Genomic DNA, 21,173 nt, shown 5'->3' on the forward strand with positions numbered 1-21,173 from the left:
GTTCGTGTCTCACACATTAGTGTTTGACGAAGCCAAAATGTTAGCTGGCGAAACTGTCACACGAAGTGTTTTTTTATGCTCAGCAAATAGTTTGTTTGTGTTTAATTATATAGAAAATAAGTACTCCTCTCGCGAAAAATGCAGTTAATCCATCCCACACAAAATAGTAACGTATTCGGGCACAACGATCGTATGTAACTAGTAAATAAACAGTGATGTGAAAGAAAACTACTTACCTTCTACACAATAAATAATTACTATTAACTGTCGTTATCCGAAAAGGTTCATTTCTCTGTCTTGAGTTAGAATTTGAGCTTCCAGTACACAGACCTAATCTACTCCAATCACGAACATAGCTCCTCTCTGATAACCTTTCCAAGGTCTTCGCATCAGTTGGGGCTTGTTGTAACACGTTGGTACTCGGAAGATCGAATTCATCCAAAACTTTAAAAAAAAAAGAAAATATAATCATATTATAAACAGAAATTCAAACTTTTGACCACAATGAAATTTGATTAGACTAGTTTTATGTTCAATACATGAAACGTTTGTCATTTTTAAATTGTTTCTTTTTGTGGTTTAATCTATTTTTCACTTATTTACCTAGTTAATTATACAGGGTGGACATAAAGCTTCTCCCTGATAACAAACATTAATAACAAGAAAACTAAGATTGATACAAGCATGCAGTTTGCGGCAAATAATAGGAAAACTCAGAAAGGTTTTATAACCTGATTTAGTGAATTTTACATGTGCTCCATTACTTGTCACAAGCGAAACTTGCGCTTGGGGACGTTCTTCTTATGGTAATGCATCAACAACATGCACCTTATATGCGTACAACTTCAAGCATTTGTTTAAAATTTTTAGCACAGTTGACTTCGGGATGTCGAGTTCGTGATGCGCAACCCAAGGATTTAGCTTTCACACGTTTCTCACTAACACTCGGTCTACCGCTTCTATCACAATCGGAATCGCATCCTGTGACGAAAGATTTTGTTTCATGACACCACAACACACACTTCGCTTTGTGCTGTGGTGACGCCATTTTTAAACAAATAACTGTCGCGCTGCCGTCAGCTGCAGCAGATGGCAGCACGGACAGTGGCACAATTTTGAAGTATCATACAAGCGATGTTTTTAGATCGCATGTTTCTATCATTCTTTGTTTTCTTGTTATTAATGTTTGTTAACAGGGAGAAAATTTATGTCCATCCTGTACACATGGTAGACCATTTTATCCTCAAATATCCCTGTACCTTCTAACTAACAGATAAGAAACCCTGAAATTTTGTACGATGGAAACATTGACACGGGGACATTGATATGTTGCACATACAATACCACCAGATTAACACCCAACACGATGTTGTATCTTTGCAAATGACACTGCATCATTTGGAATCTACATATTAAACAAATACTTACAATACCACACTCTTCATTCAGTATTACAGTATCACAAACATTCAAATTTTGGAGGCCTCTACAACGGTAAAAACGCCAGTTAGACAGATGGGACAATGTACAGTCAGCGACAAAGGTTCCTTCTATTTTATGATATTAGTCACGTAAATAACTTCAGAATAGAAGGACAATTTGAGTACAGTTTTCAGTAAATTAAAAAGAATGTAATTTTCTGTAAGTTCCACCATTCCACCGTTATTCCTAAAGTAAATTTCCAGGTCTATATATAATGTAAAATGGCAACTATATTTCTCCCGACCAGGGGTTCCTCATCTACCATGCATAGATAATCAGCGACAAAAGTTCTTTCCGTTTGATGAAATTAGTTTCGTAAATAACTTCAGAATGGAAGGACAATTTGAGTACAGTTTTCCGTAAATTAAAAAGAATGTAATTTTCTGTATGTTCCAGCCATTCCACCGTTATTCCTAAAATAAATTTCCAGGTCTATATATAATGTAAAATGGCAACTATATTTCTCCCGACCTCCTCCGACCCGGGGTTCCTCATCTACAATGCATGGATAATCAGCGAAAAAAGTTCCTTCCGTTTGATGAAATTAGTTTCGTAAATAACTTCAGAATGGAAGGACAATTTGAGTACAGTTTTCAGTAAATTAAAAAGAATGTAATTTTCTCTACGTTCCAGCCATACCACCATTATTCAGGAAATAATTTTTTCCAACCGGATACATAATTTGAATACACATTCGCAATTATATGATTCAGTTAAAGTTCATGATGAACCATAAAGAATAAATCAACTAATGAGTAATAGCCTATCTATGGAAGACCTCGACATTTCTATAAACTTCTCATTTCAATAATTCACACAACACAATAAGAGGTACAAACTTACAAGAGATGAGTTGCAGAACCATGACGTTTGAAGTCTATTTCTAATTTCAAGCTACCGACGTCCTGATGAGACTCAAGTATACTGGCTATATACTAGCTGCTCTATCTATACTAGCTTACTTTGTTTATTTTGTAAGTCGTTTTATAGTTAACTACTTGTATTTTTATCTGTATCTCCTCCTGCTTTCATTTTTTTTATTTTTTTATTTTTTTTTAGTACTTTCACTTGTTGATTTTGTTTTCTAGGAAGTTAATTGTATCACAATACAGAATGAAAAATGCACAAACTGCAATTCGAACCCGGTCTCAGCCTTAATGTGAACGCTACTCAATCCGTTTTCTGAACAGCCATCTATCACTCTTGAGTTTGTGCTTAGCCATTCAAACCACATGTCACAATATTGTGCTTGGGTAACCCAGTATATTACAATACACATCTTAAGAATCCATGTGGTTTCAGTGGCTCAGCACCAACTTCAAGAATGATGAAATGTATGGTTGGCTGTTCAGGTAGCAGAATGGGTAGCGTATTGATTAATTTATTGGCAAAGTAAGTCGGAAACCCGGGTTCGAATCTCGGTCCAGGTGTGAAAAAAAAATGAAGTGAAATCTTTTGAGTTTTACGTCCCACGCTTACGCCGGTTAGGCTAAAGAAGACGGTGATGATGAGAAATGAATTAAATGGTGGAATGAAGAAAGTGAGAGGAAACGGGAGAACCCCGAGAAAACCCACGAGCACGGTGTTTGTCCACCACAAAGTCCACACGGCGCAAGCTGGGATGGAACCAGGGACCCCAAGCACCGGAAGTGAACTATTTGTACATTTTACCGTGTATATTAAATTAACTTTTACAAAATTGAAATTGTTCTTTAAAAAAATAAAATCACGCATATTTATAATAATAATTTGTATACGCACTCTTTTATATACTGTGTCCAATGTATGCTTCCATTAACAATACTTTTTCGGTGTTCGTTACATATTTTTTTGCATATGCTTTGAATAATTTTACGCAAGTTAAAGAAGACTCATCGAAGATTAATAGATTTACGATTATAGTAGCATCTTCACAAAGTGTATGTTAGAAAAGAACAAAGTTTCTACAAACTTGTACAATATAAGCAAGTGTTCAGAAAAGTCTTGTGCATAAGTTTTTAAATACCAATAAACAGTGTTAAAAGAAGAGAATTCTAGTGCAAGGGAGTTTACAAATAGTGAACAAATAGTACAAGAGTAAATTCTGCGAAGTAAAATGGATCACCAGTGAATATGCTGAGGAAAGTGTCAAAGAACACTGAACCAGTAGAGCTAATGGTACATTAAATCAATATTAGGATAGCTAAACATTTGTACAGGCAAGTAAATTTCAATCTTATGAATTAAATCTAAAATACTTTTATTTTACTGGTAAAAATTAAATAAATACTTCTAAATAAGCCATTATCAACATTTTCCACCATATTGATCTGTATGTGACCGTTACCGGATAAAATATCAAAAAATGTGGGAAAAAGGTAGCATATATATCGTGTTTTAGTGTCCTCGCATAGAAATATTGGATGCAATAAATAAAAATAATTATACAAACGTTGAAATCGGGTAAGAGAGAAGTCCCAACTACCCTACTTTTGTGTACCATCTACATAGCAAGCACTACCTTAGAGTGAAGACGTCTGATACACGAATTTTAAAGTTTCAACACGGCGTCCAAATAGGCAGTTTAACGATTTTTCTCTCACCTTCATTTTTTTTCTTCAATTTACCTCTTATTTAATTAGAACGAGAAAGTAAATTGCTTTAAAAAAATAATTAGAATGGCAGATAAAAATAAAATAAGTAAAGAAATAAATAAAAAGCTTTAGACGTTGAGTGAAGCCATGCTATAACCCCACAAAACTCAATAAAATAATTCAAGTGAGAAACATGCTAGCTTCATGGCATCAGAGTTTGGTTCCCTGATAGGCACTTGCAAGCATTTAGAGAAAAAAAAAGAACCGGAAATTTATTACTAACACTAGCAATGACAATAGTTTTGAAAATCCTATCTAATAAAATAATGTTGTAGAAAGAAAAATTTAGCTTACCCCTGCGAATTGAGGAGAAAGGGGTTATCTTTGGAAGAGGTGGTATGACGTCACGGCAAACACAAGGAATTTCAACTAGGAAAGAGAGGAAATGAGATTGGCTCTTCAGCAACTAATCAACATGTGCAATGGACTTCAATAAAAACTTAAAAGAATGGAGAAAAAAATATATATAAATAAAATTATCTCGAAATAAAGTAATTCTTGTAATTAAGGTAAGTATACCCTTTACGCCTTATTCTAACTAAACTGTGTTCTAGATTCACGTAAAATGACTATTACTTAATGCATTGGTTCTCATTCTTCCTGTTCATGTCATATCTTTTTCGCTGAGAGTGAATGCTTTTAATCTTTCACCCTCTTCGCTGATGTGAAATAAGAACTTTAAATCCAAAACTTCTTATGTCATGTGTTTTGTAAAAATGACAGTAAGTATTAAATATTATTATTGTGGACTGAACTTGAATTTAAACGGCATCGGAAGTGTCACACTTCATCTCAGCAACCCCAAAAACTACGGAGTCGACGTTAATATCGCTCATTCTCGATCATTTTTATATATTTCCGCCTCCCCCAAGTTGCGGGGCTGAATTTGGATTTAAACGGCACCGGAAGTGTCATTGTTCATCTCAGCGACCTCAAAAACTATGGATTCGACAAATAATATCGGTCATCCCTCCCCTCTCCTACGTTGCACCGTCAAAATGAAATGATAAAAACACTCCCAGTCCCGAACCTTATCAATGTTGAAAATTTGATCGAAATCTGTCGGGCGGTTCAAGCAGTGTGAAGTCACATAGTCACTTTCATTTATTATATATATATATATCTGATCATTATGTCTGCAATGATTATGTTGCCTAGCTGCTAGAATCATATGATTTGATACCCATGAAGACCATCTGAAAAGCAAAGTCTACACAACAAACTAATAGACGGAACTCGAAGCCCTGAACAGGCGCAACTGTGTAGAAACTACTGCCCGAAACCTCAAAGAATTGTGTCAATCGAGTGCTCATAGTTACTTGACCGATGTTATTTTCCGTACATAGGTTTCGAAACCTGTTGCATTAAATTGGTCGCTAAAATTCACTTAATATCCGATAGCTCTAATTGAAATCCACTGTATAATTAACCAGACCTAACTGTTTCAGCCTGCTTTATGTTATAGATATACCGTCTATAGAATGATCATGCTATTTCCTGTTACAAGATTAAAAACAGTGACTTACTGTTATCTCCTGGACAGAAGCATGGATAGAAAGAAGATAAGTACATATTACTTGCAATGTATTATCAAATTATTTAAACGAAAAACTGTGTGTCTAAAATTTAATATACACATCGTTCAGAAACAAGACCAATAAATAAAGATAAGATGAAACAATACACAGTGGATAGTAGTATGTTCAGATGTAAAATAACTAAAAGGAAGAACTATCGACTTGAAAAAGACTATAGTTGTGATTAGAGTGTAATCAAAATATTAGTCAAAAACAAGATGCATCAGACAAGCCTTTTGCACAATAATTACCATACGTGTCAAATGCGAACTTTAACTTAATGGTAAATTGATTTATTTTCTAAGCTTCTTCAAATTTTTCTTTAATGCACTTTTTACCACTTTGTTTTGACCATTTTAACATATTTTCCTTTCCTTCTTTCTTTCTTTGTAATTGTACAATGTACTTTATTCCTTTACCATGGTTCTGTAAAAGGAGGGAGCACTAAGGCATTCCACAGAACTGTCCAAATGTTGTATTTTAAGTACCACGTATATGCAAATTTGGCATCTACATTAATCTGCTTACCCCTATATTTAAAATTTAGTTCCAAATTCGCTGATCATTCAGAAAATCGAGTATAAGAATACTAACCATTTCTTTTTCAATGGTAATATACTACGGGGACACGTTAATCAATGCTATGCATGATTTGATTGCTTTTTAATTTCGCGTCCCTTTCAGCAGGGAGGATATATGACCAACACCTTAACGTGTGACCCGAATCACATGACCTCCCGCCGGGAATGAAACTCGGCTCTTCCACATGAAAGGCGCGTACGCTAACCGCTTAACCACGAAAAAGCCCTATGGTATGCGTGAATATCGGGAGTAGAAGTGCTGTGTCCGTCTATCTGTCAACAGGTATCAGGTCAAAAGTGGTAAGAGATAAAGACGCGGTTTTCTGGAATTGATTCAGAGTCCCAAGAATACGTTTCATCTGCTGAGTTAAATCTCTATTCAAACTGGGAGTGGTAGAAATCAACCATTTCCGTTTCAACAGAAATCAGGAAAAAATTACGTGGGGGACCCGGGTTCGATTCCCGGCGGGAGCTCATGTTGTTCGGATTTTATGTTAAGTTTTGGGTTCACGTCTCAAATAGCCTCGCAGCTGAAAAATATGCTAAACTGAAATCAAATCAAAACAAAACACATACAGTGAGATAGGATTTCTCTTTTCAACGCTGACCGCCATAGAGAAAGAACGGTAACACATCACGCTATTATCTAAAGATGTAGATTCAGTATCACAAGAATAGCTTCTGCTTCTATTGTGAATACTTTATTAAAACCTGAAGTGGTAGAAATCAATAATTTCCGGTTTCACCTCTGATCTCAATAGACCAAAAACGGCACTCAATATCAAGCAGCAGTTACCTGAAACGTATTTAGCGTCTTAAAAATATGTTCAATGTACACATTTATACCTCTACTGAAGCTAAAGTTGTACTTCCAGTTCTAATACAGAAGGTCGTTTCACATTGATAACGATTTCAAACACCAGGAAACAGCAGAGTGGTAGTGATAAAGTATTGTGTTTTCAATTGCAAAGACGACGGATCGTGTGTACGTGAGTGGTTCATCGTACTGAAAATCCCATTTTTCTGGGAGAGGTATATGCAATACCTTTGATAGACGTCTCTGTTAAATCATCTGATTTACATATATATATATATTTCTGCTTCCCTATAACATCACATCAGTCATAGAACAGTATATTGGCGTCTTTTACCTCCTACTTTTTCATAGCTTTCTTTTATATATTTTTCATATATTTTTCTTTATCTTTCTCAACTCTGCTCCTTTCTTTCCTGATTTTACTTTTATCTTTCTGAATTCTCTCTTCTTCCTTGCTCCTATTTTTGACGTGCGTTTCCCCTTTGTTTCTACTTTTTAAATTTTTTTTTTTCAGTTTCTCGTCCAACATAGTACCCTGTCCTGGAAATAACAGAAATGCCTCTCCATGTGTAAATGGTGGCAAAGCAATTAACGATAGACTGTATTTTTCTTACTCTGTAATGTGAAGACTGAAATGCACCTACTCACACACTGGTACATGTCCCATTATAAAATTGGAGGTTCGGTACGCAGATGAGAAACTTCCACTGTAAAGTACAGGATTATACGATTGCAACATACATATGGATAATTGGCGAATAGATGATAAAAGCTGTGCATGAAAATCTCATGAATTGTGAATCTGATTACGCAATATAGATACATATTTATATAGAAAACATACGAATGATTATTTTACTTTAATCTAGTTCCTTCTACCTTTAAAGAGCTTTCCTAAATTATATTTGACATTCAAACATATTTATTAAGTATTATTATTCAATATTCATTATAATCCATAATCGTAGAATATTTTTCATTATATTAAAATAATTCATATTCCATCAACATTAGATTCCATAGAAGCTGTTTCCAAAAGTTACGATTACACGTTCGATACAATCATAATTAAAATCATAAATTACTATTTCTCAGCTATCTTCTTAACTGAACGTCACTGAGGCTCGTCGGATGATTCGATCAACATTTGTTCGTTTATCTGCCTGTACCACACACATTACAAGGTACAACTTTCGGTCTTTTAAGTTTAAATTTTCAGGGTACAAGCACGAGACACTCTAAATTTCCTGAATAGATTTTGGCGGCAATCCAACATAAAATTTCAAAATGGCGGTCATTTTTCAAAACAGCAGGGAATAGAAAATTGTTACAAGTTGCGACAATGACAATCTTGAAATATAAATCACATTTTAACATTTCTACCCCATAGATATTGAAATATTTGAAAAAAAAAAAAAAATACAGTTGCCCATAAAAACACTGATACAGTTGAATTTTGCATTTGATAAATGTTGATCCGAGGCTTTGATTAATTTACAACCGCATATTTAATCTGAATTATTGATCACAAACACAAACTTACACGTATATATTCAATTCAGTTATTTACTAATATCGATTCGAAAAAGCTTATTATTATTATTATTATTATTATTATTATTATTATTATTATTATTATTATTATTATTATTTTACGGTCATATGATACGGATCAAATTCCAGTTTTAGCATCCTGAGATACAGATCGAAACCAGAAATGCCACTTTTTAAATATCTTGTAATGCGCTAGGTTTAGGTTCAGTTTAGTGGTGCATTAGAAGATAGCCATATACATGTGCACAACTTGAGCTAAAAAATCTACAACAGGGTGTCTACTAAAATTCCAAAATGAAATTTCGTGACCTTTTCTTTCCCAAACCTAAAATTTAGTAACATTCTCAAGTGCAAATTGGGCCGAATTTTCATGCATGCAACAGAAACGTGCTTTGCTTGCGACTTGGTTGCGTCTAAAGCTGACCACAGACATTTTTGGTGGTAAATTTTGACGTTTTATAGAACAAAATTTTCGAGTCTATACTTATATTTGTACAGACGAAAAAAAAAAAAAAAAAAATCGCGACTCAAAAGCTAAATTTCATGACTTTTTCTACTTTCATAACAGTTTTCTGATTTCGTGACTTTCGTGACGGATAGACACCCTGCACAACATAAATAATTCTTGACATAACACGATATTTACACTACTAAAACTATTTTGACAATATTGACTCTGAGATCACTTACTTGAAATATCATCATCTTGTCCATAGTCTCCAGGGTCAGTAGCTGGGAGGCTCATGCGACCAGGTGATGTCAGGTACTTGTTACTACTGTTAGTCATATTTGGCAGCACATACTTTTGGCGTTTGGACGACGCTTTTGGTTTGAAGCCGGCCTTCCTCGCCGTTTTCAGAAGAGTTTTCTTCGCAAATCCCCTGCAAAATAAGGCGACAGAAAACATATCAGAAATAAACGCATTAATGTTACACAGTCGGAAAAAAAAAATCGACACTAGGACAGAGAGAGCTATGTTAATTACAAGTTAATTAATGATAACAGAACCTAACATTCAATTAAAGCATCCGAGTAACAATCCGAACCCACAAGTTTTTGCAATGATCAGTGAGTATTTAAGAAAAAGAAGAAAAAAAAGACTTAAAATTAACTAATATCAGTATATAATAATAATAATAATAATAATAATAATAATAATAATAATAATAATAATAATAATAATAATAATAATAATAATAATAACAGCAATGTTTCGTTAAATAATAGGAGAAAATTAATTACTCTTAAGATGAAAATAGCTTAGAAATTTTTCTCTCTAATTTCTACAGAGAAAAACTACCATATCTTTCTCTTTCTCATTATTTTTATCCTATGATGGAAAATTTACCGACGTGTACTTTTCTTAACCACCGTTTTCTTTAAAGGGAATTTTTCACACATTATTAAGCATGGAAAAGTCGCACAATTCAAGTGATTAGGTAACTGGTTTGTGCTGATTTCTGTGGTTACAAATGAATTATTTTCAAGAATCTTCAACCAAACTAATTCGTTGAACTGAATAATCCATTTGTTGTTTCAGACACTTTAAAAACAGAAATTTAGAACACCTGGTAAAGAGAATGAAGTAGGCAAAATTACGAATCACGAATTCTTCGAAGAACGTTGTTGAAAAAAAAAATCCCTGAATCTTAATATTACGGAGTAATTAAATGTAACTAAAGAAAACAAAACTAACTTTTTTAATATATACAGAGTGTTTGAACACAACACCGACGACGTTTCGGAAGTGGTTTCTGACATCAAGGTAAGACAAACAATATAAACCAACCGGGTGCACAAATGCTTCTTTTCGGAATTATAGCCTGCCAAAGACATGAAAAAAATGAACTTTAAAATTTCATAGCTCCAAAACTATGGAACCTACCTTAGTCGCGTCAAGACTTCACTTACGAACTAGTATGTGCCTTATTCAAATATCCAAGTTTCACAATTATGCGGTACTTCCGCAACACTTTTTATAGAGGTAGTTGATGAGTACTTCAAATTATATGCCCGTAGCCAAACTCGTATAAAAATTGTTGAGGAAGTACAGCAGGATTTTGAAACATAGATTTTTGAATAGTGTACATATTAGTTCCTAAGTGAAGTCTTGACTCGACTACGGTAGGTCCCATGGTTTTGGAGCTATGGACATTTAGAGTTCATTTTTTCATGTCTTCGGCAGCCTATAACTCCAAAAGGAAGTATTTGTGCACCCAAGTTGGACTAGACTTTTTGTCTTATCTTATTGTCAGGAATCACTCCCCAAAGGCTGTCGGTATTGTTTTGCAACACCCTGTATATTGTTTTAACTGTCGGCGTTTATTTTTGTTTTTAACCCTTAGTTATGCTGTTCTATCTCCTCTACAAACTCCCTTTATCCACAAATTTAGGATAGAATTTTTCGTTCCAATACAGAAATGCATCAAAAACACTCCTATTTATTTGAGATAAATATCTACTTTGTAGCAGAGTGACTTCAATCTCGTATATGCTATGATAGGGCTGGAGTTGTCCAATTGTCTCTTTTCATGTGTCCAACATGTTCTACGATTCATTTTGAAATCAAGGCAGAAAATCAATTTCAAGATAGCTCAAGAAGCAGTGTTACATGTACATCACATCAAGAAGTTTGGTAAGTATGGTGTAATATTTTCTCTATTAATATTGAAACCGGAAGTAGTAGTTGATTTCTACCACTTCTGGTTTTAGTAAAGATTAGAGTGGAGTGAAGGTGGAATATATTTTTGAGACGCTTGATTGATTACAGAAAACTCCTTGTCGGTATCTACATAGATATTATCGTTTTCACTCTATAGCAATCAATGTTAAAACCGGAAGTGGTTGATTTCTGCAACATCCGGTTTGAATTGAAGGTTAAAAGAGAATAACTCGCTTTCCGCTCTCTCGTTTTTGCTCAATGTAGATGGAAAATGAAACCGGAAGTTTTAGTGGATTTCTATCGCTTCCGGTCTGAATAGAGAACTAAGAATGGAGCTGGAATGTATTAACGATTCAAGGAAACTGCTTCTCGTTAGCTACTGCCATTTTTGCTACACAATGACTAACATTAAAACCAGAAATGATTGATCATCTCCCTCAACGAACTTGGTTCTTAACTTTCAACCCTCTATATCAGCGTTTCCCAACCGGTGTGCCGCGAATGGATCGCTCGTGTGCCGCGAGGAAATCGAAACAACATTATTAATTCTATAGCAATCAAATTGCAAGACATAGAGAAAAGGGTATATTTGTATTTCACATTACTACTATGAATCTAAGATTTAAAGTTTCATACTGTGTTACTTTTCTGTAGAGCATTTTTAATTTTCTGTAGAACATTTTTTCTGTATATTTCTAATTTTGAAAAAAGTATTTATCATTGTTATGACCATTATTGCTTCTTTATTGTTGCAGACTATTTCGTAACTTGAAATTTTAAAATAATATTCAATCCTTCCGGCAAAGTAAACATGCATACGAATTACCTACATTTGTGTTTTAAAAGTAAAAGAGATTTCTTTGTTCGTTCCTTATTTAGTGATCCTACTTCTTAATGAATGTTTGGATACAGTTTTCAAAAAAGAAAGTGTATTTTTAACAACTTGAGCCCTATATCTGATTGCAATTGTTTTCAATTTTTAAATTAAAATGAAAAATAAGCATAATGATTTACCACGGGGAAGAACCAGTGATCGAGCTTTCTTCTCTGTGAGAAGGATGTCAGTAATCAGAAAAAATTACTACAGTATTTTATATTTTCAAATAATAATAATAATAATAATAATAATAATAATAATAATAATAATAATAATAATAATAATAATAATAATAATAATTTTAATAATAATATGTGTGCCGCGAGAATTCAAGTTACCCTGAAGTGTGCCGCAAGTTGAAAAAGATTGGGAAACGCTGCTCTATATCCTGGTCGAAATTGTGTTGATTCGTCACGTACTTTTCTTCCCGGATCACATAGTATATTTTATATATATATATATATATATATATATATATATATATATATATATATATATATATATATATATATATATATATATATATACAGGGTGTTTCAAAAAGACACGGCAAAAATTCAGGGGCAGATTCCTGATGGGTAGACAAGTAAAAAAGTTCATATGAACATATGTCCGGAAATGCATCGTTACAGAGCTATAGCCACTGACACTACCTGACGGTGTGAAATAGGCACCTTCTGTCCGGAACTGTTTCCCGACGTATTACCAGATTGTCGTGTGTGAAAGAATATGCAACACAGGTTCGAACGAAATTAATTATGCCGATTGCGCGTTGAATGGTACAAGAGTCAGAAAAAACACTCACAAATAATGCATAATAAGTGGTACTTTTAATGTCCGTATTGGAAAGTGCAACGCCAATACAAATGGCAGTGAGAAAAACGCACCCAAAAATGCAATTACACATGCTCATCAGGCATAAGAAAATACCATAACGAAAGCATCGTGCAGGAGCTACAACCCAAGGAATGAAGGAGGGAAATGTTGAACGCAAGATGTCTCGCGAGTAGGTGTGGAGGAGTACCATGGCTGACAACAAGAATCATTGCTGATGGACAGCATTTCTAATTAGATTAGTTACAAGTTAAAACATAGCATTTGCCGAAAGGTGCATGAAGCTTTGGACGCACTCTCAGGTGTAGGAGGCCGTTGCAACATTAACATCTCGAAGGTATTGAAGACAGAAAATGTACTGTAATTGGAGCTGGGTACAATGTGAGCTGAAGTGACAGTAGTGCTGTGAAACATAAGTGTACATTGCTTGGCCTTCACGCTTACCAGATCTAAATCCATTGAACTATTACCTGTGGGGACATTTAAAGTCGTTGGTCTACGCATCTGCTGTGGATACTGAGGAGACGCTTCGTATTCGTATCGAAGCAGCTTGCCAGCGACTACGGAACACCCCTGGTACTTGGGCACGCATTCGTTCATCCATGCGGCGACGGGCTGCAGCTTGCATTCGGGCAGAAGGAGGACATTTTCAGCACTTACTGTAAGGTACTACAGTATCGATTTTGTAGCGCTGGCGATGCACACAATTTATTGTTTGTGGTTGTAACTCTTGTTTGATGCTGGTTCTTTGGACTTTATGACTATCCCTGTGTCGTTTTGCTTTTTTCACTGCCATTTGTATTAGTGTTGCACTTTCCAATACGGACATTAAAAGTACCACTTATTATGCATTATTTGCGAGTGTTTTTTCTGATTCTTGTACCATTCAACGCGCAATCGGCATAATTAATTTCGTTCGAACCTGTGTTGCATATTCTTTCACACAAGACACTCTGGTAATACGTTGGGAAACAGTTCCGGACAGAAGGTGCCTATTTCACACTGTCAGGTGGTGTCAGTGGCTATAGCTCTGTAACGATGCATAACCGGACATATGTTCATATGAACTTTTTTACTTGTCTACCCATCAGGAATCTGCCCCTGAATTTTTGCCGTGTCTTTTTGAAACACCCTGTATATATATATATATATATATATATATATATATATATATATATATATACTATGTGATCAAAAGTATCCGAACACCTGGTTGAAAATGACTTACAAGTTCGTGACGCCCTCCATCGGTACTGCTGGAATTCAATATGGTGTTGGCCCCACCCTTGCCTTGATGACAGCTTCCACTCTCGCAGGCATACTCTTAATCAGGTGCTGGAAGGTTTCTTGGGGAATGGCACCCCATTCTTCACTGAGCGCTGAACTGAGGAGAGCTATCGATGTAGGTCGGTGAGACCTGGCACGAAGTCGGCATTCCAAAACATCCCAAAGGGGGTTCTATAGGATTCAAATCAGGAGTCTGTGCAGGCCAGTCTATTACAGGGATGTTATGGTCGTGTAACCACTCCGACACAGGCCGTGAAGTATGAACAGGTGCTCCAACGTGTTGAAAGATGCAATCGCCATCCCCGAATTGCTTTTCAACAGTGGGAAGCAAGAAGGTGCTTAAAACATCAATGTAGGCCTGCACTGTGAGAGTGCCACGCAAAACAACAAGCCCCCTCCAAGAAAAATACGACCACACCATAACACACCACCTCCGAATTTTACTGTTGGCACTACACACGCTGACAAATGACGTTCATCGGGCTTCGCCATACCCACACCCTGCCATCGCATCGCAACATTGTGTACCGTGATTCGTCACTCTTCACAACGTTTTTCCACTGTTCAATCGTCTAATGTTTACGCTCCTTATACCAAGCGAGGCGTCGTTTGACATTTACCTGCGTGATGTGTGGCTTATGAGCAGCCGCTCGACCATGGAATCCAAGGTTTCTCACCTCACGCCTAACTGTCATAGTACTTGGAGTAGATCCTGATGCAGTTTGGAATTCCTGTGTGATGGTCTAGATAGATGTCTGCCTATTACACTTTACGACTCTTCAACTGTCGGCAGTCTCTGTCAGTCAACAGACGAGGTCGGCCTGTACGCTTTTGTGCTGTACGTGTCCTTTCACGTTTCCAGCTCACTATCACATCAGACAAAGTGGACCTAGGGATGTTTAGGAGTGTGGAAATCTCGCTTACAGACTTCTGACACAAGTGACATCCAATCACCTGACCACGTTCGAAGTCTGTGAGGTCTGCGGAGCGCCCCATTCTGCTTTCTCACGATGTCTAATGACTAGTGAGGTCGCTGATAATGAGTACCTGGCAGTAGGTGGCAGCACAATGCATCTAATATGAAAAACGTATGTTTTAGGGGGTATCCGGATACTTTTGATCACATAGTGTATCATGTTGTAATAAGTCACCGGACACCTCTTCACGTCAAGTAAACGATCCCAGAATGACGTCAGCTGGAAACAGTTCGAAAGATGCATGATTGTATGCCCATAAATTTGGACATACGGTCAGAGAAATTTCTCAACAGCTAAACGTGCCCGGGTCCACAGTTAGCGATGTCATAGTCAATGGAAATGCCATGAAACTACTGAACCGAAATCTCGCTCTGGTAGGTCCAACAAACTAAGTGATCGAGACCGGAGAACCTTGACGTGTGTTGTATCAAACCACCGGCAGACATCTTTCTCAGAAGCTGCAGAGGATTTACGTCTCAGTTCAGCTTTCAAGCCAGTGACAGGACTGTCCGCCTAGAAGTGAGCACTTGGTTTCCATGGTCGTGGTGCCGCCAGAAAGCCCCTAATCACATGCACCAATGCGCGGAGGCGTTTGCAATGGTGCAAAGAGCAACATAATTGAACTTTGGAGCAGTGGAAGAACATAATATGGACCATAGTGAATCACGGCACATGCTCTGGCGCTCAGATGCGCGTGTATGAACGTGGCGAATCCATGGCGAACGGTATTTACCAGGGTTGTGTCAACCGTGAAATTTGGGGGTGGTAGTGTAGTGGTTTGGTCTGTTTCTCCTGGTTTGGGTTGGACTCGTTAATTTTAATGGACGAGTCGGTGACTTTTGGTGTGTGTGCACGAAGATATTTGAGACAACAGCATGCTGCCGAAACAGTTTGGGATAGGTCCCTTTCTGTATCAACAGGACGCTCCTGTTTATACAGCACGCGCCACTGAGTCGTGGTTTGACAATAATCAGGTGGAAGTACTAGCCTGGCCGGCACAAGACCCCGACCTGAACCTTATAGAACATCTTTAGGATGAATTGGAGCGTCGGTTGCGTGCCAGAGCAACTAGACTAACAACCAAACATACCATATTCACTGTGCTATAAGAGGAATGGAGCACAATTCCGCCAACAGTGTACCAGAACTTCGTGGCTAGCTTACCCCGACGAGTAAACGCTGTAATTCAAGCAAAAGGAGGCTCCACATACTATTAGTTACACATATGGTGCCTTTAAAAGCAACAGTACCAGGTGTGCGGTGACTTTTGACAACATAGTGTATATTTTGGTACACTTTCTTTCCTCTACAAGTTTATAAGACTACATGCTCCTGTAAACAAATCTACATAGGAAGGATAAAAAAACTCACCGAGAGTCGAAGAACATGTTAAGGACACGAAAGGATAGAATCAATCCAACTTTAGGCCTATCAAAACATATATACAAATGAAATAACCATATTATAAAAGTAGAGACTTTATACAAGTACACACTGCAGAAGTGTTTGTGAATAATTTTTAATTAGAACCAATTCCTAATGAATTTATATCCTTAACACCTTGGAAAGAAGAAAAAAAAAAAACTTACTTCAGTGTGGCGTTCTTCTCTTTCCCTTTATGCAGAGGTGTCTGTGTCACAACGATTTGACCAGAGAAGGCAAAATGGTGGAAAACATTTGTTGGATGACGAATTCGATGAATCATTTTCCGGAAAGTCTCGATGCTCTCCGACGTCACTTCTTCATCGAAAGCTAACTTTATTAACTGAAAAAAAAAAAAAAAAATAGAATGATATAAAACTTATGAACTATACATAACTAAAGGCAAACAATTTGTACATCTTGGTAGCTGCTGTAGAAGGAAGCCATTTGTACTGTAAAAGTGTCTTATAAATATACTTCCAAAGCTATTAAGAATGGTTAAAGCGGTTGTGTGGTGGAGTATTTGGTAGGTTATTCAGTTTTCCAATCAATGAAATCCTTCAACATGATATTGCAATGTTTATTTAAGTAACCCTGCTGACAGTCAGTGTTTGTTTAAAAAATAAATAAAAAATACGAGAAGAAGTCAAAAAGTAAAGGAACCCGCAATTTCTCTCGCTAGGGTTTGGTAACACTGCTAGTATCCAGCGCTGAATTAGTGTCGGTTGCAACACTTGTATGCAACGTGTTATTCTTATTTCAGTGTCAGTCGTTGGAGTGTAGCACACCGTTAAATATGGCAGCTCCATTGTCGATCTGCACCAAGGACGAAATGATGGCAGTGATTCGCTTTTTGTTTGCAAATGGTGTTAAACCTGTGTAAATTATTCGTCGTATGCAAGCGTAGTATGGTGACAGCTGTTTATCGCGAAGCAAGATCTACGAATGGATAGAGGGTTTCAAACAGGAAAGAACTTCTTTGTATGACGAGGAAAGATCGGGTAGGCCATTGACGTCGACTGAGGACAAACTGAAAGTCGTTGAGGGTATGGTGACGGAAAACAGATGGATCACAGTGGACGAAATCGCCAATACTTTACATATCAGTCATGGTTCAATGTATTCCATCTTACACCAGGAACAGCACTCAGGGGAAGAAGATTTGCAGCCGAAGCACAAGTCATTGATAGGAGAAAATTGGTAACAGGTGCAACCGTAAAACTTTTTTTCAAAACAAAACATTTGTGAAACACTGGGAAAAGTGCGGTGAAGTGCAGAGAGATTATGTAGAAAAATAATGTATGTTTCACTTTTCTATTATTAGAATAAATGTACCTTTTCTCAAATTGCTTTATTTTTTTTGACTTCCCCTAGTAGAATTTGTAATAATAATAATAATAATAATAATAATAATAATAATAATAATAATAATAATAGTAATAATAATAATAATAAATTCAAGACCGTTAGTTTGTGTAAATCCGAAGTAGTATTGATTATTAGTATTTACAGGAGTTTTCTTCATCTTTAGTTACAAACGACATTACGTAAATGTAGAGGGTGAAAAAGATCTTGGGCCCGTTTGTCAAAATGTTCACAAAAGTCTTGGATTTTAGGCAGCAGATATGCAATTTTTTCGGTCTGCAGGGTTATAGTTCGACAAAAATCAAAGTAAAAGCGTCTTTATATATATATATATATAACGATTATTGAACTCACTCGATCTGAGTACAAGTTTTCCCTCTTTAGAATATTTACATTTGGCACATTCACAGATTGTAACAAGACGCCTGCAATATCGTAAGGGTATCTAAATATTTGAACAGCATTAGCCCTCACTGAAATCAATATTTTGATGGGAAAACTAGGCTCGAAAGTGACATGTTACGTGTTTGGACACATGCTACGAGTGAAGCCATTCCGAAGTACTTTGTAAAGAACACTGCGTCAAAGTTTCACATGCAGAAAAGACTTTACATAATAAACTAATTAATTCAAGTGTTGAAATGTAATATATATATATATTTTAATTCTAAACAAATATAGTAAACAGATCGTGCAACATATCATGCTCATTTCGAAATAGCCATTTGGAGAGTAAAAACCATATATCAAACCAAAAATAAAGATTCAAACTTTTCAGCATTTTCTCAATGGAGTCTAACAATACTTCTGCATTTCTAGACTTTGTTGGTACAGTAGATTCCCGAGTATCCCGGCCTAATGTGGCAAAAAGGCAGACCGGATTTGCCGGAGTTCTATGAACTCAATTCTTTATGAACATTAAGCATATCCAAGAACAATTTACGAATACAGTATTGTACGTACTGTACATTTATAATCACGAACAGCGGCAAGCGTACTGTATTGAGATCTGTTACACACTGACGAAACAATGAACAAGGAGCAGAACGCTGCTATTTTCCTGTCACAATTTGTATTTTGCACACGACACGTAGGAGGATCGTAGCAGACACCCATTTCCAATGCCTTAGCAATGTTGCCAACGCCTTGCCTTCCTCACTTAATTACGATAAAAGAAAACTAGGTCGGATAGTACGGAGGCCAGATAGTCGCGAGCCGGATACTCGGGAATCTACTGTATTTTGAATAAAGCATTCTTGGACAGGCATATGTCTTAAGAGACCAGCACTCGAAATATTAAACCGAACAGAAAATCTATGAACTATTTGGTGCAGCGGATGAAACGCAGAAACAAGCATCCTCGTACTTCACTGAACTACAGAAATCTACTAATGAATAAGTGCATTCACAGCGATATGGTATATTTTGAAATGAAATGAAATCTTTCAGTTTAACGTCCCACAATTATGCCATTTAGGCTAAGGGAGACCAATGATTAAGGCAAGTGAATGATGATGGTATTACTGGTGGAATGAGAATGTGCGAAGAAACAGAAGTGCTCCGAACACAAACTAACGAGCGAGAATCGAACCAGGAATTCCACGCACTTGAGGTAAGCGCTCTAACACTAAGCCAGTGTGTCCCCCGGAACCCGAAAATTTAGTGCCGAATTCACAAAAGCTCTCCATTGACTTTTATCCTTAACCAAATGGATTCAGTTTCTACTTTGTATTCCTATTTCTGTGAGATCAATCTTAATATTATCCCCCCATCTGCGCATAGGTCTTCCTAATGGTCGTTTTCCGATTGGACTCCCAGTTAAAACTTTGAAAGAGTTCCTACTTTCTTCCATTCTGGCTACATGACCTGCCCACCTAAGCCTCCTAGATTTGATGACCCGAACAATGTTTGTAAAGGGTGTAAATTACGTAGTTCCTCGTTATGAAGTTTCCGCCTTTCCCCATTCCCTTTTTTTTTTGGGGGGGGGGGAGGGTGTGAATATTCGTCTGAGAACCTTGTTTTCAAACACTTTTAGTCTGTGTTCTTCCCTCAGAGTAAGCGGCGACATGTTTCGCAACCATGATTATCGCTTTATATATTTTAAGCTTCAAATTCCTCGATAGAATTCGCAACAACAGAAGGTTTTGAACTGAATAATAACACCAATTTCCTGCATTTAGTCGACATTTAACTTCTTCGTGAATAGTAGAATCACTTCCAAACAGAATTCGGGCCAGACATGATGTTGACCGAGACGAGGTATAGAAAATGATTAAGCTTCTTGTCCTGTGTGCCAAATAAAAACCTGATACCAAGTCATCAATGCTTAGCAGGTATTTCTGAGACTTGGAATATCGAAGAATAACTGTAAATGTTGTACCTACCTGAAATGTACACGATCTAAGCTGAAGACCTTCCTGAAGCCATTGATCGAGGTGCGCCAAATATTGAACAGTCACTTTTTTCTCTTTCGTCAAGGAAGTCACTGGAAATGCTCTTACGATCAACTGTTCACACGCTGAAACAAATAAAAACTAAACTTATAATACGTACATAATTTTAAGAACATTAATACAAAAGCGTACATTTTAGTTATAAACAAGCGAATTTCGCTTCAAATTGCTGCAACTCCGGTAGACATCCAAATTGTAGAGATCTAATATTCCACAGAGAAATAGCATATGAGTTCAGATTTCAGAATTAGGTAAGCGGGAAGTGAAAACTGAATATTATATAAAACAATATTTCTTGCTATTTCTTTGCCGATTTTACTTTAAGGAAATCTAATATTAGAACCGGTGGCTACATATTTTTGACTCCATAGTTTTATTACATTCTGTCCCCAACCAATTTTGTAATCAATTCATTCGTGTATATATATATATATATATATATATATATATATATATATATATATATATATATATATATACTTAAATCCTGCAATATACATTTAATATATCATTAAAAAGCTAATAAAGCATCAATATCATGACGCAATTAAGGAATTATTTCAACGTGTTACAATTCACAACGGAGACAAAACTGATATTAAAAATTTCATTAGTCCTTTATTTATGATGGTGATAGAAGATTTATTTATTT

The 21,173-nt window shown here is 36.3% G+C and overlaps 1 protein-coding gene across 3 annotated transcripts in view; it reads right to left on the reverse strand.

The window, feature by feature from the left end:
* Sbf (SET domain binding factor) overlaps window positions 1-21,173 on the reverse strand; it is a 211,026-nt gene that overhangs the window by 105,672 nt on the left and 84,181 nt on the right. For 2 of the 3 annotated variants that reach the window (XM_081739289.1, XM_081739287.1), the window contains exons 18-22: window positions 20,453-20,586; window positions 16,871-17,046; window positions 9,335-9,525; window positions 4,410-4,484; window positions 237-444 (exon numbers count right to left, since the gene is read on the reverse strand). In XM_081739289.1, coding sequence (XP_081595415.1) covers window positions 237-444; window positions 4,410-4,484; window positions 9,335-9,525; window positions 16,871-17,046; window positions 20,453-20,586 — 784 coding nt within the window. The remainder of the gene's footprint in view (window positions 1-236; window positions 445-4,409; window positions 4,485-9,334; window positions 9,526-16,870; window positions 17,047-20,452; window positions 20,587-21,173) is intronic. The other variant, XM_081739288.1, reaches the window with a different exon arrangement.

Source organism: Thermobia domestica, chromosome 14 (genome assembly GCF_964235325.1).
Source record: "Thermobia domestica chromosome 14, izTheDome1.hap1.1, whole genome shotgun sequence".
Taxonomy (NCBI): Eukaryota; Metazoa; Arthropoda; class Insecta; order Zygentoma; family Lepismatidae; genus Thermobia; species Thermobia domestica.